Genomic DNA, 16,967 nt, shown 5'->3' with positions numbered 1-16,967 from the left:
TGAGGTTTTTCCTTAAAACATCTCACTGAAACAAAATGATAATCAAATACTTGTGATAACCCAATAACCTTGAATGAAGTCATGCTTACTATTCATTACCTAAAGACAAATCTCCAGGGCGGCTGAATTTCATATGACAGATCAGTTAATGCCCCTCCTTCATGGTGTTTTTACAGAAACTCCCCCCCCCCCAATTTATCTCAAGGACTTTTAACCCTGTGGTGGCAATTTTCTGTGAATCAAGAACAAAGTCAAACAGTTGTCTTTCGGTAAGTTTAATTCTACATCTGCAGATGGACTCAAAATACACATCACCTGAATGACCAGCACAATGAGTGAAGAACAGAGGAGAAATCGGTATACTTACAACTCACAGGCCCCTCCCACAAGGGAAAAGAAGGTATCCATTACCTTCTTTGGTGTTTTATTAGGGTGGGGGACATCCTGGCTTCATTTACAAACAAAACCCCTGGAGTGAAATCCCAAAACCATTTGCTCAGAGACACCATAAAGTTTCAGGCTTCAAGAGGCCATACATTTAAAGTCCCTGAGTAATAATCGTAAACCCTAAGTTAACCCTCTTCAATAAACAATCCGGTCACTCTTCCACCACAAGGAGAGTGACCACGCAATCATCCCATGCACAGATGCTAAATTTCCATCACAACCCTTATTCCAAAGCCTCAAAAACACCCACTTTGCCTTAATTACTGACCGTTTGCCTATTTTCCTTCTTAATACTGATTACAAAATTCTAGCCCAAATGTTCACGAAGACAATAAAAGCAGTTTTAGACCAAATTATTGTTGAAACCCAAGTTGGCTTTATGAGCCATAGACAAATATCTAATAGCATCAGGCTTGTGCTAGACCTTATTTAGTAGGTCGTAGCTACAGTTTATTTATCTATTTCTGGAAGAAAAAGATCATAATGAGTCAGCTGTCTGAGGACTGAGCAGAGCGTGGTGGAGGAGGTCAGTCAACATCACGACTGTTTGTTGTCCTGGCTCCTGAACGTGGAACGAGCTCCCTAATGACATCAGGACAGAAAGTCTACACATCTCCCACTGCAGACTGAAGACACATCTCTTCAGACCACACCTTGGAAACAAAATAAAAAATAAAGACATTTTTAAAAAATGGAAAAAAAATAGTAGCACTTACATGTCACATGTCACTTACATGTCACTTACATGTCACATGTCACTTACATGTCACTTACATGTCACTTACATGTCACTTACATGTCACTTACATGTCACATGTCACTTACATGTCACATGTCACTTACATGTCACTTACATGTCACTTACATGTAGCACTTTGTAGTTTGGCTTTCTTGAATAAATAGTACTTTCTTGATTCTTGTTGTTCTGGTTTGTTCCTCATGGTTGATGCACTTATTGTGAGTCGCTCTGGATAAAAGCATCAGCTCAATGATATGTAATGTAATATAATAAAGTCAGAAGTTTTTATTCAACACATGTCAATTATCACTGTGACATCATCAGGGGGCAGGGCTTCACAGTGAGTCCAGAGGGTTGAAGCTCCGCCTCCAATATGACACACCTGACCAGGTGCTTCTCCTCAGAACAGGTTCAGCTCAAGTCAACATGATGAGAAAAAACAAACACACCCTTTCCCACAGAGAAACCTGTATGTCCACCTGTCTCTAGCGTCGGCGGTACAGGATGTCCCAGGTGTCTCTCCACTTGAGTCCTTGCAGCTGAGTTGCTGAGAGCTCTGGGCTGCCGTACGTCAGAGGGCAGAAGGTTCGATATGACAGGAAGACGGCCAACAACACGGTTGAAGCAAATAAACACAGCGCCCGGCGGTGTGTCACATCGCTGCAGAGAGACAGAGGTCACTGTTAAAACTTTATAAACACATGTGCCATATGACACTGCAGCTGCTTTCAGACCTGAGCTCCTCAGTTCTCTGGATCTTCTGTGAAACACAAACTCTGGAGACAATTCTCTGGAGACAATTCTCTGGAGACAATTCTCTGGAGACAATTCTCTGGATTTTATCTAGAGCTCAAGTCTGAAAACAGTCTCATGTCTCTGATTTAACCTGCCGGTGGTCGTCATCATAACACACTGAAGAATGATGAACATCAATGCGTGTGTGTACCTGAGCAGGTTTGTGTGTGTGTGCTCCAGCAGGGCGGGGCACAGCAGGTACAGGTAGCAGAGGGCGGGCAGGTAGTGATACAGGAAGAGAGTTTTCTCCATCAGCAGGAAAGGAATGAAGTTCACCAACCAGCCGCCGACACACACACACCCCAGACACACAAACTGATCCCACACAGCTGGGCAACACACACACACACACACACACACACACACACACACACACACACACACACACACACACACACACACACACACACACACACACACACACACACACACACACACACACACACACACACACACAGAGGTTATTGTCAGATTAGATTAGATAGAACTTTATTTATCCACACATCGGGGAAATTCACTTGTTACATCATCAGGTCAGAAAGAGGTAGACAAGAGAATAAAAAGTTAAAATAAAAAATGAACATAAGAGTAAGATGGTTTAAGAGTAGTTCAGAATAGTACTAAATAGTGCAAATAGTGTAACTAAACATGACCAAAGCAGCAATTATTTAAACATTCTGGGTGTTGTTATACAGTCTAACAGCTGATATATATACACACATATGTCACAGGGACGTGTGTGTGTGTGTGTATGTGTGTGTGCGCATACATTCAGGTAGGTCTTTGAAGCCTCGCCTCCTCCTCAGCAGGTAGACGGCTGCCAGCAGCTGATAGGCCAGCAGGCTGAGGTTGGCCACGCCCCATGACACTGGATTACCAATCAAATGGATCTGAGCCTGAAGTACACAATCAAATTAAAATACACAACTTTAATTCACGCACCATGTGTTGTCGTCGAAAGTAAAGTGCAGAATAGTTTGTTACGTTGGTCGAAGAGTGCAGCCAGTATGCGATGTTGGTGTCCATGGTGATCCACTCTAAGGGGCCGGAGCTGTATTTGTGTTCAGAGTCCTCCTGTTTCACTGTCAGCATCTTCCACTGTCATGACATCACAACGTGACATCATTACCCAGCTGTGGCGTTAACAGTGATTCATTAAGCTTCGTTATCATTAGCATGTTTTCTGTCTGTAAACTTATGGCAACGTTCGTTCTTGTTCGTATGTTGCATAAACTTGCAAATGGTGAAGAGTTGTGATTGGATAATGAAGTAATGATGCGTTCACTGACGTACCTGTAGCTCTAAAAATTTCGCCCAAAAGGAAATTTTTCTGTCGACATCGATGTGAGTCGGAGAATGAAGCTCCGCCTCCCTCTCCTTCTGCTCCTGACCTACACTCACACACACAACTTGTTAGTCTCTGACATGTTGGATTTAACTCAAAGTGCAGATGAGGTCAATAAAACACAACAAATCAAGAGGTCAGAGGTCGGAGTCGTACTGGTTCCGTATCGATGTTCTTCCACCGTCCATCCCAAACTGCCGCCGTGAACTTTATATAGTTTCTCTGCTACGACCTCCAGCTGACCGAAACCCCAGTCTGGAAGGGACACACCGCTCATCTACACACACACACACACACACACACACACACACACACACACACACACACACACACACACACACACACACACACACACACACACACACACACACACACACACACACACACACACACACACACACACACACACACACATTATGTCCTTCTATGGTCGTTCCGCTAAGCTTTGTCATGTGTGGTCACTTCCTTTCCGCACCTTGAGCACAGCGGAGGTGTTGACGTGGACCAATCGAACCTCAGACAGGATTGTCTTCCATACCTCTGACTCCGCCTCCCTGTTAGAGATATCCTGAACACACACACACACACAGTATCCTGAGTCAAACCTCAGTTTTGACTATTGGTAATAACTCATCCGCACCGCGACTCACCACTCTCCACAGGTTCTGAGTTGCCATGGAAGCATTGAAGTCGATGTAACCGGACACTTCCTGAGCATGAGGACTCATGGGAGCTGCGACGTCGTGACTGAAACACATGAAACATGTTCTGATCCGTGTTTAAATGTTTGATCAGTCATCAGCATTGAGTCACACAAAACTACAGATTACAACCACACCCGACTCCCCCCGAGTGGAGTAGCATGTTTAGCAGCAGTCCCTCAGATGTTGGGCGGTCCTCAAACGCATTACAACTGTCCGTCAAACAGAACAACCCTCAGGTGACCAATTTACCTGTTGAGGAAGCGTGAGGACATCCCGTGAACCAGCTGGATGACATCACCATGGCGGACAGGTCGAGGAGGACTGCCGACCACCATCTCCTGTCTGACAGGGGAACAGGTGAGACCGATGAGACAGGGACTACATTTCCCAGCATGCCTCAGGTGAACAGGTGACCTACCTGCTTGGATCTTTGACTACCCACCAGTTGTTAACGTCTTTGAAGGGATAGCAGGTGACCTGCTGCTGGTGGGAGCTGCCCCGCCCATTTTCATACCTGAAGAAACACAAGGGTGAAAACTGATCAAACGCTCCCCGACTCCCTTTGATTGGCTGTTGGCCAGTGTGAGCTGACAGCACCTAATTGGGTAGTTGGCCTTGTGTGAGTGGAGCCAGCAGGGGATTGGCTGAGAGGCGGAGCTTCTTAAAGTGACCTGACTGCCATAAGCAACTTCAAGAGGTTGACCCTGAGTGATCGTGGAGAGGCCGCCCTAAAGATTAATCAAAACATCAATCAATACATCAATCAATACATCAATCAATACATCAATCAATGTGTCTTCCACAAACTGCTGGTGTCATGTTATTTCCAATTTTGTGTGTGTGTGTGTGTGTGTGTGTGTGTGTGTGTGTGTGTGTGTGTGTGTGTGTGTGTGTGTGTGTGTGTGTGTGTGTGTGTGTGTGTACCTGCAGACTGGCCTGGAAGGCAGAGCTCATCTGTTGGTCATGTGGTCCACTGCGGTTCAGGAGACTCAGGTGAACATAGAACCAAAACACGTAGAGCAGGACAGGAACCACGAGCAGACACACAAACCTACAAACACACTGCACACACACACTGAGCTACACATACATGTACACGTACGTACAAACAAACAAACAAACAAACAAACAAACACACAAACACACACACACACTGTCAATATTGATATTAAACTTGATAAACAATCACATCAAAGACTCTAAACTCAGAAACTGAAGCACCTCCATCCTCCTGAACTTTTCCAGATGTTTCTTCTACATGTTCTCACCAACAAACACAAACTGACATCACACACACACACACACATGTATTGTCAATAATCACAGACCTGTCCCTCAGGAGACAATAAAGTTTTAAAGTCACACACACACATTCAACCTGGACTCACATGATTGACAGTTCGGTCTCCAATCAGCTTCCAGGTGTGAAGAGAGGCCACGCCCAGCAGCAGCAAGTATGAGAACACACCCATGTACTTCACCCTGACAGACACACACATGTTATCACACACACATGAACTTCAGCCTGACAGACACACACATGTTATCACACACACATGAACTTCAGCCTGACAGACACACACGTCTCACAGTTCAGATTCTCACCCGACAGCTGCAGAGCAGGAAGCTCCAGAGACGAGAAGCCAACTGAACCTGGACCAGGAGCTGAGGAGGTGACAAGAGGAGACGGGAGGGGACAGGAGGAGACAGGAGGAGACAGGAGGAGACGGGAGGAGACGGGAGGAGACAAGATGAGACGGGAGGGGACGGGAAGAGACAAGATGAGACGGGAGGGGACGGGAAGAAACGGGAGGGAACAGGAGAAGACAAGAGGGGACAGGAGGAGACGGGAGGAGACGAGAGGAGACAAGATGAGACGGGAGGGGACGGGAAGAGACGGGAGGAAACAGGAGAAGACAAGAGGGGACAGGAGGGGACAAGAGAAGATGGGAGGAAACAGCAGGAGACAAGAGGAGACAGGAGGAGACGGGAGGAGCAGTTAATGCTTCATGTCCCAGAATCACAAATGAGTCACTACACGCCTGAGGTCATCCAGAGGTCAAAGGTCAGAGGTGGTCTTACCTACTGGGAGAGTTGTGGAAACGCAGGTAGGAGAAGAAAGCCAACAACAGGAAGAAGATGAGAACAGACTCCAGTAACATGAAACGTGATTGGACAATAAGCGAGTTCTCTGAAAAACAGCAAACATCAAACTGATTCATTCAATGTAGAGAACAAACACCTCACTGTATTTAGAGCCTGAACGCCTCACACTGTATTTAGAGCCTGAACGCCTCACACTGTATTTAGAGCCTGAACAACTCACACTGTATTTAGAGCCTGAACGCCTCACACTGTATTTAGAGCCTGAACGCCTCACACTGTATTTAGAGCCTGAACAACTCACACTGTATTTAGAGCCTGAACGCCTCACACTGTATTTAGAGCCTGAACAACTCACACTGTATTTAGAGCCTGAACGCCTCACACTGTATTTAGAGCCTGAACGCCTCACACTGTATTTAGAGCCTGAACAACTCACACTGTATTTAGAGCCTGAACGCCTCACACTGTATTTAGAGCCTGAACAACTCACACTGTATTTAGAGCCTGAACGCCTCACACTGTATTTACAGCCTGAACGCCTCACACTGTATTTAGAGCCTGAACAACTCACACTGTATTTACAGCCTGAACGCCTCACACTGTATTTAAAGCCTGAACGCCTCACACTGTATTTAGAGCCTGAACGCCTCACACTGTATTTAGAGCCTGAACGCCTCACACTGTATTTAGAGCCTGAACGCCTCACACTGTATTTAGAGCCTGAACGCCTCACACTGTATTTACAGCCTGAACGCCTCACACTGTATTTAGAGCCTGAACGCCTCACACTGTATTTAGAGCCTGAACGCCTCACACTGTATTTAGAGCCTGAACGCCTCACACTGTATTTAGAGCCTGAACGCCTCACACTGTATTTAGAGCCTGAACGCCTCACACTGACACACAGACTCTGATTCTTAGAGCTACAATAAGTCAGGTGATGAGTTTGGTGTTGTCATGACGACTCACCCAGCAGCAGCAGCAGAGCAGCTCCCAGAGCCGACAGGTGAGAGAACTTCAGCTCCAGCGTCAGCAGGTAAACCAGAGGAACACAGAGCGCTCCACACAGAGCGGGCAGCAACCGCAGACTCCACACACTCACACTGCTGGGATACTCTGTCACACAAAACAAACACCCCCACAGTCTTTGACAAGATTTAAACACTGAACTGGTTTAATGACAGCACATCTAGATTCAAGTAGTTTGAATCAAAGAAGAACCAGGTTTTAACCAGTTTAAACTGGTTTAAACAGATTTCAAATATAACCAAGTAACCGTTTCTAACACTGGTTTTTAAACTATTTTTAACCAAAGAAAATCTGCTTTTACATGGTGTTGAACTGGTTTGACACTTGGTTTTACCATTGACGCCTGAGTTAAACCAGTTTAAACTAGTTTAAAGGAAAACATGAACTAGTTTTAATGAGTTTACACAAGAGATAAACTGCTTTAAACCAGAAACAGAAGTTTATACCTGCTCCAATTCTGTTCCACACGAAGTTTCCATCAAATCCTCCGAGGTACGCTGCAACTTACACACACACACACACACAATCAGGACATGTACACAGTAATAACAAAGACGATGTATTGTGCGGGCTGCATCAGAAACGGTTGTCATGGTTACTGACCTCCGAGGGCCAGGATCATGTGACCGAGTGGCGGTCCGCTGTCATCGATGAAGAAAACTCTCTTCATGTAGAGAGACACAAACTGACCATAATACACCTCATCAAACCTAAACACACACAGACACACACAGACACACACAGACGCACACAGTCAGGTTCCTGTTGGGCTGCACAGGTGAAGGAAACCAACACACTCACACCACAGCGCTGGGGTAGTTCAGGTGACTGAGTCTGGACCAGAGGGACCACAGGGAGACCAGGACCAGCACCACGTCCACCTGAGCCGTCACCACCAAGGGGAGCTGCAGCGTCATCGAGCCCCTGATGGACGACAGGAGAAGTACACCACATGACACAACTCCCGTGTGTGTAGATGTGTTTGGTAAAGGTTAGCATCATGCTAACTGTTAGCTACAACTGAAACTCACCTGGGTCGTCGTTACAGGTCAGATCCTTACGGTGTCTCCGGCGTTCGATTGGTTCTGTCTGTGACGTCAGGGGCTCCATGGTGTTCGATTGGTTCTGTCTGTGACGTCAGGTGCTCCATGGTGTTCGATTGGTTCTGTCTGTGACGTCAGGAGCGCCATGGTGTTCGATTGGTTCTGTCTGTGACGTCAGCAGTTCCATGGTGTTCGATTGGTTCTGTCTGTTACGTCAGCAGCTCCATGGTGTTCGATTGGTTCTGTCTGTTACTTCAGCAACTCCATGGTATTCGATTGGTTCTGTCTGTGACGTCGGGGGCTCCATGGTGTTCGATTGGTTCTGTCTGTGACGTCAGGAGCTCCATTGTGTTCGATTGGTTCTGTCTGTTACTTCAGCAACTCCATGGTATTCGATTGGTTCTGTCTGTGACGTCGGGGGCTCCATGGGGTTCGATTGGTTCTGTCTGTGACGTCGGGGGCTCCATGGGGTTCGATTGGTTCTGTCTGTGACGTTAATTAGGGTGATATTTCATATTAACCACAAAGTGAAGAATTCATTATTTGGCTCTAATGACTTTTGAAGTATTTAAATGAAAACAAACATTCAAGTCATTATTTTGTCCACCGTGCTGGGGACAGAAGTTGTGTCCCAGTGGACATGAATGAAGTACGACACATTTGTTTGAGAGGTCTTGAGTCTATTCAAAAGGGGGTTTGAGGTTGTTTGTCTAACTGATTTGAAAATATGAATTTTGTGCTGAATAATGGGTATTTTATGGGATAAAGCTTTTTTCAACATAAATCCACATTAAACTGAATTTAGAGTTATTCAACATCTTTATCTAAGACGTCCCTCTCTAGACACGTCCCATATCATTTTATTACATTACATTTAAAAGATTTATGAGACAAAAATAAAAAAAAACACAGTTGACAGGACGCGTAAAAAGAAAAAGAGAAACCTTTATTTATTCTCAACTTTACTGCATTGACATTTAAAGGGATAGTTCGCAGAAAAATGAAAATTCACTCATCTCCTCACCACTATGATAAAGGGGGGGTGAAGTGTTTGGGTCCACTAAACACTTCTGGAGTTTCAGGGTAAACACAGTTTCAGCCCAATCCAATACAATTGAAGTAAATGGTGATCACTTCTTTAAACATAAAAAAAAACTGAAAAAAACATAAAATACCTCCATACTGCTCATGTGGTGTTTTTTACATGTGGTCCCATGTACTTCGATTGTGTTGGATTGGGCTGAAATGCTGTTTACCCCTGAAACTCGAAAAGTGTTTGGTGGACTCAATCACTTCACCCCCCCTGGTGAGTAGGTAACCAACCAATCAATCAATCAATCAATCAATCAATCAAATGAAATCTCCCCTTTCCCCTCTCATCTGTCCTTTTTGTCATTCTTTCCTTCCTTCCTCCTTCCATTCATTTTTTCCATTTGTCATTTCTCCCCTTCTTCCTTCCGTCCTTTCCCCCTTTCTGTCCTCACTATATGCTGAATCTATTTTCTATCACACCAAGCCCTGTACCAGAGCTGCTTCTCAGCAGCAGATAACCTCATCTCCCTAAAACACAAATCACTCTGTTTAACAGTAGGCAACACTGTAGTTGTAACACTGTGAATGTAATAATTTTAAAAAGCATGATTATAGTTTTTCAACCTACTCTAAAGGGATCAAATTACATTAACGTCAGCAGGAACCCATCCTTTCAAACCACTGAATTACATCAAAATGATCCATACTCCATGAAATCATTGTTTTATTCATACGAGTGTACTGCTGGGGGTAGAGAAAATTTTGAAAAGCTACGGACTACTCCTTTAATGTAGTAAAGTCTAGTTAGAGTATATCTATTCAGTGTATAATATGGACAACATAGTGTTTTTATCCCTTCTAATAAATGAATTCCTTCTAAAGTTATGTGAATCTCATCCTTTTATCTAATTACTATGTAATTACACTGGTTCATATTACCATGTTATTTATGTATAGTAACAGTAGTTAATGAAATCTAATGAACACTCAAAGTAAGCATATTGTCAAACTATGACAATAAACCATGCCTGCATCAATGTAACACAGTTGACATGCCTTGTGCTAACTGCTAGCTGCTCACATGTCACCAAATAGCCTTGATCAACTCGCATTTCTACACTTTCTCTACAATTTTGTAAATATATTGTTTAAAGCAAGTACACAAGAACATGTTGATAACACAGTTGACAGGCAATTAATCCACTATATGTGCAAACAATAAAATTGATGAAATATTGAAGAGTATGAGTAGAAATTCATCTAACTGAATTCAACATTCCATTCAGAAAGGAAGTGATATTATTTGGTATATTTGGTATAAATTCTAGTATAGTTTACAGAGTTTCTGCACAAATAAATAATGGAACCTGTTGACTTCTTGTTATAAATGGAAGAGAAATGTACCCTGATATCAATTTGATCATTGCTTGAAGTGAATATTAGTAAAAGGGTTAGGGTTACAACCCATGGACATGAAATGTACCAATAATTATAGAATGACTCTGAGGCTCAGGAGGCTGAAGAGGAAGAAGAGGAGCGAAGCCAGAACCGGTCCCTGTGGACAGCTGTGTCCGACACACCGTCCCGGGTCTGTGGGTCAGGGAGTTCAATATCCAGGATGTGAGGTCCACCTCAGAGGTCGAATAGGAGAAATCCCAGAACACGACCCCCCCACAGGGCTTTCGGCATCCTGCAGGTGTGAAAGAGCTCCGAGCTTCTGTGTTGGAGGAAGAGGACGTCATCCATCAAGTCAGCTGTTGGTCACAGGAAAGACTGAGACCCTGAAGGATCAACCCCCTGACAGACAGACCGGTGAGAGAGAGACAGGTATACAGGTGTGGCCCTACAGGTAGGTTATATACAATGTGACAGACAGGTGTGAAATTGTCCTCACATTGTACATCTATGATTAAAATGGTCCTCACAGAGATACAAGTACGAGTACACACACAGACATGGACACACTCAGTGACATTGTGTATTCAGTGAATCTCACAAAAAACCTCGACACCTTTCGTCTTCATTCACACAAACTTTATTCATGTCAACATGTGTGTTGATCACATGACACTGATACACAACACAGCTACACATCACCACACACTGTAACACACACACACAAACACATTTAAAACATCTGTGTATTATCTCCTCACACATATTTGAATTAATACAATACAGAGTGAATCTCCACAACAAGAGTGTGAGTGAGCCTGAGCTGCGTTCAACACTTATTCATACACAACGTTAAAATCATTGGACGGAGCTGAGCATGCTGAACACGACAACAATATATAAATAAATCATAACACGTGGAGGTCAAAGGTGAAAGTGTGAGACCAACATCTGAACATCTCCTGAATTCATTCATCAAACATCAATATAAAATATTATTCATCTGAATGAAGTAACACTGAAGTTAAACACTTCATTTGAACATTTTATAAATACACGTTCTCTGGACATAAAGTAAACAAGCTGCTTTGTAAATTCTGCTTGTTCATGTTCGCTCAATTCAAACCAGTTAGAACCAGTGTGAAGCAGTTAGAACCAGTGTGAAGCAGTTAGAACCAGTATGAACCAGTGTGAAGCAGTATGAACCAGTGTGAAGCAGTTAGAAGCAGTTAGAACCAGTTAGAACCAGTGTGAAGCAGTTAGAACCAGTGTGAAGCAGTTAGAAGCAGTTAGAACCAGTTAGAACCAGTGTGAAGCAGTTAGAACCAGTGTGAAGCAGTTAGAACCAGTATGAACCAGTGTGAAGCAGTTAGAACCAGTATGAACCAGTGTGAAGCAGTTAGAACCAGTTAGAACTAGTGGGAGGGGGCAAACAAAAAAGAGAAATATCAGAGATTACAGTTGATTCGAGGATTTCTGGTTACAGTGAAAAATAGCTAACAATGCTAACACCAATATATTTTAACAAGCTATTGACAACAGCAGAATGAATAAATAAATAAATATGTAAACTTTACACTGTAAAGAAAAGTTGCCTCGGCATTAATCTCTTTTGAGATTAATACAGGACTGTAAATAAAAACTAATCTTATAAACTCCAGGACATGATGCAGACTGCTAGCTAACATGCTAACAGGTTAACAAGCCTAAACATTCAGGGAGGAGTGAGACATCTTCTCTTCTGCACATCTCTGGAGTCGTCTACAGTACGATCACATGACTCTGACACTGTTTAATTTGACAGTTGCAGACAGACAGGCAGCTGACCTGTCTCACCCTCCTGACAGCAGACAGACATATTTAAACACTAAATATTGCAGTAGTACTCTGCTGATCATTTGCTTTATATTGATAATGTGCTGATAATCAATATCATTATTACTCGAAGGTTTCACAGCAACAACATGACGTGTTGACACTTTTAACCTTCCACAGCCGACTGGGGGCTCTCTCCGTGGGCGGGGCTACTTTTACTGGGACGACTGGGAACAAAAAGACAGAAAACAACAACAAAGAAAGACAAAAGAAAAGAGGACAAGAGTAAATCAACAGAAACAAACAGAGGTAAATCGACTGGTGCTGGAACCAGTGAGAACCAGTAAAAACCAGTGAGAACCAGTGAGAGAGAGCAAACCAAAACGTTCACACATTAAAAACTTGTAGTCTGGATAGATACAAATAGATTCTCTTTATGCTGATGAAACTAAACTGTACACGACCACTGCTTCAAATACAACCACACCCCCCCACGCCTGCTGACAGCTGATTGGCTGGCTCTGTGATGTCATAAAGATAGTTCAGGATTTGAGTGGGGGGGTGTCTGTCCTGTCTGAAAACACGTGGACACTTGTCCGTCAGGTGTGAGCTGTCGATGTTTGACGCTAACAAACCGCCCAGAAGGTGAAGGTTAAATTTTGTCTTCCAACTCAGAGGGGGCGGGACTCTGATCACACTCATATACAGACCTGAGCTAACAGAACATACACTGCTGATAAGTGGTGGAACCACATAGAACCATTACAGAACATTAGAAAACTATCAATAGACATCTGTTGTGAGGTGGCAGCAGTAGAAACCATAACAAAATGATCTTGTGGTTATCAGTAAAAACATGTTGGTTCCATCTAGAGCGTATTTTAACCAGTGACACCTACTGGAGACAGTTGAAAGTTGCTGCATCCAACTGGGCCAAGTAGAAATCTGGAGTGAGAGGAAACCTGTTTGAATTTACTGGAAGCAGGAGGAACCAGCAAGCATGTGTTGGGACCAGATAGAACACACAGGGACCAGTGGAACCAGTCAAAAACTTCTTAAAGTACAACAATGTGAACCTGACACCAGTTTACACCAATTGAGCTGCTGTGAAAGACTTTGTGTGTGAGTGTGTGTGAGGGCGGAGTCTGAGACTGGTCTGGAGAATCATGATGGAGATGCAGGAGGCCGCCGACTGGACACGACAACAAACAACAACAACAGAGAGACAGACAGACAGTCAGTAACAGGGTGATGGACAGAAATCTGATTGAACACAGTTGGTGAGAGACAGTGACATCACAGAACGCTGACGTACCATTGGTGGATTCCTCACTGGTCACTGATAGAGATTCTGAAAAATAACCATATATGGTCAATATGAGGGGGCGGGGCTACCTGCTCTGACACTGACACACCTGAGATTCTTCTTTAGGGTGGTACTGTTAGACAGACAGACAGACAGACAGACAGACAGACAGACAGACAGGATCACACAGACAAACATGTCTCCAGGTGGATTCTGTTTTTGTTCTAAGGTTTTCATCAGAGTGTGTGATTACCTGGGGACTCCAGGTGGGGCCGCTCTGTTGGGCCTGGATGGGACAGAAGGTGGAGGTCCAGGTTCAGGTGTCACCGCGGGACGAGACGGGGGTCCAGGGGGACCGCGGCCTCCGGGACGAAGAGGTCCAGGAGGTGCCCGTCTCTGGGGGGTGGGGCTGGACATAGGGGACCTGCAGGGACGGAAGGACTCAGTGACACTGAACACTACTGAACCTGTGGAGCAGCTGACCTGTTGCTAGGTTACCTGCGTCCAGAGGGCATCCCCGTCACTTGCAGCCAGGAGTCATCGACAGGTGGAGGCATCGCCGTAGTGATGGTGGTGGTGCTGATGTCACCGATGATGTTGAGGCCTTCACGCAGAGCGTGGTACATCCTCAACATCTCATCCCGGTGCTGAGCCTGGGCGAGAGACACAGAGAGACACAGAGAGACACAGAGAGACAGAGAGAGAGAGACACAAGTTATTACATTGATTGACCTCCGTCACCATGACGACAACTTTTAATCTAAAGTAAAGAAGAAACATGACAAGTTTCATCAAGTCTCTCTCTCTTTGTCTCTCTCTCTCTCTCTCCATGTGTCTCACCTGTTCCTGTGACTCCTCCATCAGAGAGTTCTGGTCTCCACAGGAGTAAAGTTGAGCGAGCAGGTCGGCGTGAATGAACTCCTTTGTCTGAGGAGCGGAGAGGTCACATGACAGGTTACCTTACTTCAGGTGTGTAAGTGTGTGTGTGTCACTGCATGAAAAGTGTGTAAATTTCTGTGGAAGTTCAGGTTCACGTCTGTTGACGGGAATCTGCAGGCAGCACAGAAAACTGCAAGGAACTGCCGGGAATTGACGTGAAGTTCCAGTTTCCGGCATTTTTACAAGCCTAAGAAGCAGTTGACCCCCCTGTCCTAGGTCTAGGGGGGGCTTTCACATGCAAATGACAAAACTGTGAGTTGTGGCAGTTGACCAGGCCACGGGGCTCTCCCACACAGCCAGAGACACAACTGTTGCTTTTAAGCATACTTTATTAAACTTAAAACATTAATTCAAAAGTCAAACTTAAACTTCCTGAGCTTTGCAGCTCAGTTTCTGTGTCTCTTTCCTTGTGACTCTCCGTGTCTCTGCGTCTTTCTGAGTCTTTCTGAGTGTCCTCTCGAGGCAGCTCCGCTGCTGCCTTTTAAACGTGAGGACCAATCAGCTAACAGCCCTGACCTGTGCTGATTGATCCCAGCCCCCTCACCTCCACACTCCCTTTTCGGAAAATCTCTCGTATAAAAACATCAGGCTTAGTATAATTATAGAATCATAAATTCTAGTGTGAATAGATTTGCCTTATATAAGTAAGTATGCTATAATGAGTGTAATCAGCGATACAATTTCCAGGCTACATCTGATGATACATTGTTAACGTTGCATGTCTGTGAAGCTCATCCAAGAAAATCTGTTGGAATGGAGAGAGTGGCTCCACTGTACAGTTTTCTAAGAGAAGTCTTTCTGCTGACACCAAAACACTGAGCTTCACATAAAGCATATCAGCTGTGTCATCACGTGACAAAGTCCCAAACATTTGTCCTCCCAAACTACAGGGAAAAACTCACATGTCCATGGCATACTAAGCTGTTGACTCTGCTGAAATTGCCTCATAATTTTATTTGTCCTATTGTTGTTATTAAACTTTCTCAGTATTCCTTTATAACACTCAATACTTTTATCCAAAGCGACTTACAATAAGTGCATTCAACTATGAGGGTACAAACACAGAACAGCAAGAATCATGTAAGTACATTAACTTAACACCAGAAAGAATAAACTGGTCCTCAGTCACATACTCATCCCATATAAATGTAAAGTACTTCAAAAGTGAAAAGGACATTTGTGAAGTTTTACTCTGAAAACGTCCGTTCCTGAAGATGCCACGTCACTCGTTAACGTCAACACGGTAGAGGGCTCGTCCAATCACAGCCTCGTGAAGGAAGCGTCTGTCTCCCGCAAACAAGAAACTACCGGCTGTTGTTTTGCGTGGTTCGATGAGTGACTCTGTTTCCCTGGAGGAGAGGAAGAGTGCGTTGGAAAGCAAAGCCCAGTGTGGACGAGTCGAGGCGCAGAAGACGGGCGCACAATCCCAAAGTAACTCGCAGATCTGAATAGTGTGTAAACAACTGGGATTAGCGAGAAAGTTTCTAAAAGAAGAAGAGAGCATCGAGTGCTTGAGCAGAACTAGTGAATGTTTAAATATGTACGAACTGCTTCAATTTAAGTTTGTTCTCGTTAAGTTTTTTCATAAACGTGACTTTTTGTCCTGTTGTATTTTATAGGAAGCTGTCCGTCGTCTTCACAAAAATAATTATTAGTAAGAATAACTATTCATTATTATTATTGTGTGGGAGGGGTTTACTCAAGTGTTTATTATAATGACCCAGGGTGACCAATGGCAACAGATCTACCAGCCAATCACGAGTGACTTTTAGTTTCAAAGGTCTGTGCTTTCATCCAATGGTGAAGTGAGATAAGGTTCTCGCCAGCGGTTTCACTGCGATTCATTTGCTAATTAGATTACACCTTCGCTCCGCTTCGCCCCGACCGCGCTACCAGACGAAGGTTTGCGACAATTTATGTCACAGGCGAACGCGGACTTCAAAGGCTGCAAACGGCCATTAACTGCCAGGAATTAGGGAAGTTTGCCGTTGTTTACAGGGGCGGAAATCTGGTTTTCATGCAGTGTGTGTGTGTGTGTGTGTGTGTGTGTGTGTGTGTGTGTGTGTGTGTGTGTGTGTGTGTGAGTGTGTGTGTGTGTGAGTGAGTGTGTGTGTGAGTGTGTGTGTGTGTGTGTGTGTGAGTGAGTGTGTGTGTGTGTGTGTGTGTGTGAGTGTGTGTGTGTGTGAGTGTGAGTGTGTGTGTGTGAGTGAGTGAGTGAGTGTGTGTGTGTGAGTGTGTGTGTGAGTGAGTGTGAGTGTGTGTGTGTGAGTGT

General features: G+C 44.3%; 2 protein-coding genes across 6 annotated transcripts in view; both read right to left on the bottom strand.

The window, feature by feature from the left end:
• Positions 1 to 1,450: 1,450 nt before the first annotated feature.
• Positions 1,451 to 8,276, bottom strand: pomt1 (protein-O-mannosyltransferase 1). 3 transcript variants are annotated; one of them, XM_034596264.1, is made up of 20 exons: positions 8,194 to 8,276; positions 7,967 to 8,085; positions 7,769 to 7,875; positions 7,612 to 7,662; positions 7,106 to 7,252; positions 6,113 to 6,221; positions 5,636 to 5,695; positions 5,419 to 5,512; positions 4,955 to 5,110; positions 4,628 to 4,758; positions 4,449 to 4,544; positions 4,280 to 4,372; positions 3,977 to 4,073; positions 3,802 to 3,894; positions 3,483 to 3,603; positions 3,275 to 3,372; positions 2,966 to 3,079; positions 2,751 to 2,877; positions 2,133 to 2,310; positions 1,451 to 1,846 (listed from the first exon to the last, which is right to left on the bottom strand). In XM_034596264.1, the coding sequence occupies exons 2-20, from the start codon at positions 8,080 to 8,082 to the stop codon at positions 1,672 to 1,674; spliced, it is 2,163 nt and encodes a 720-aa protein (XP_034452155.1). In that variant the 5' UTR covers positions 8,083 to 8,085; positions 8,194 to 8,276; the 3' UTR covers positions 1,451 to 1,671. The 3 variants fall into 3 exon arrangements, with proteins under 3 accessions (XP_034452155.1, XP_034452154.1, XP_034452156.1); XM_034596263.1 differs by having other exon boundaries at positions 7,967 to 8,099; positions 8,202 to 8,257; XM_034596265.1 differs by having other exon boundaries at positions 7,967 to 8,089; positions 8,197 to 8,236.
• Positions 8,277 to 12,107: 3,831 nt separating this feature from the next.
• The window catches only part of LOC117768139 (dynamin-1-like), an 18,985-nt gene continuing 14,125 nt past the window's right edge, over positions 12,108 to 16,967 (bottom strand). For 2 of the 3 annotated variants that reach the window (XM_034596260.1, XM_034596261.1), the window contains 5 exons: positions 14,597 to 14,683; positions 14,255 to 14,409; positions 14,010 to 14,180; positions 13,766 to 13,801; positions 13,542 to 13,642 (listed from right to left, as the gene is read on the bottom strand). In XM_034596260.1, the coding sequence (XP_034452151.1) occupies positions 13,780 to 13,801; positions 14,010 to 14,180; positions 14,255 to 14,409; positions 14,597 to 14,683 (435 nt within the window). In that variant the 3' untranslated portion in view covers positions 13,542 to 13,642; positions 13,766 to 13,779. Of the gene's footprint in view, positions 12,678 to 13,541; positions 13,643 to 13,765; positions 13,802 to 14,009; positions 14,181 to 14,254; positions 14,410 to 14,596; positions 14,684 to 16,967 lie in introns of those variants that run through there. The other variant, XM_034596262.1, reaches the window with a different exon arrangement.

Source organism: Hippoglossus hippoglossus, chromosome 9, assembly GCF_009819705.1.
Source record: "Hippoglossus hippoglossus isolate fHipHip1 chromosome 9, fHipHip1.pri, whole genome shotgun sequence".
In the NCBI taxonomy this organism is placed as follows: Eukaryota; Metazoa; Chordata; class Actinopteri; order Pleuronectiformes; family Pleuronectidae; genus Hippoglossus; species Hippoglossus hippoglossus.
Note: the sequence above shows the minus strand (reverse complement) of the source record. Positions and strands in the feature narration are given on the sequence as shown.

What these genes read in the sequence shown, in the direction of transcription:
- pomt1 (XM_034596264.1), bottom strand. Translation starts at nt 8,082, where the DNA reads ATGACGCTGCAGCTCCCCTTGGTGGTGACGGCTCAGGTGGACGTGGTG. An exon ending in GTGGAACAGAATTGGAGCAG is followed by an intron (nt 7,253 to 7,611) that starts GTATAAACTTCT and finishes TTTGTGTGACAG; the next exon opens with AGTATCCCAGCAGTGTGAGT. An exon ending in GTAGTCAAAGATCCAAGCAG is followed by an intron (nt 4,373 to 4,448) that starts GTAGGTCACCTG and finishes TTCCCCTGTCAG; the next exon opens with ACAGGAGATGGTGGTCGGCA.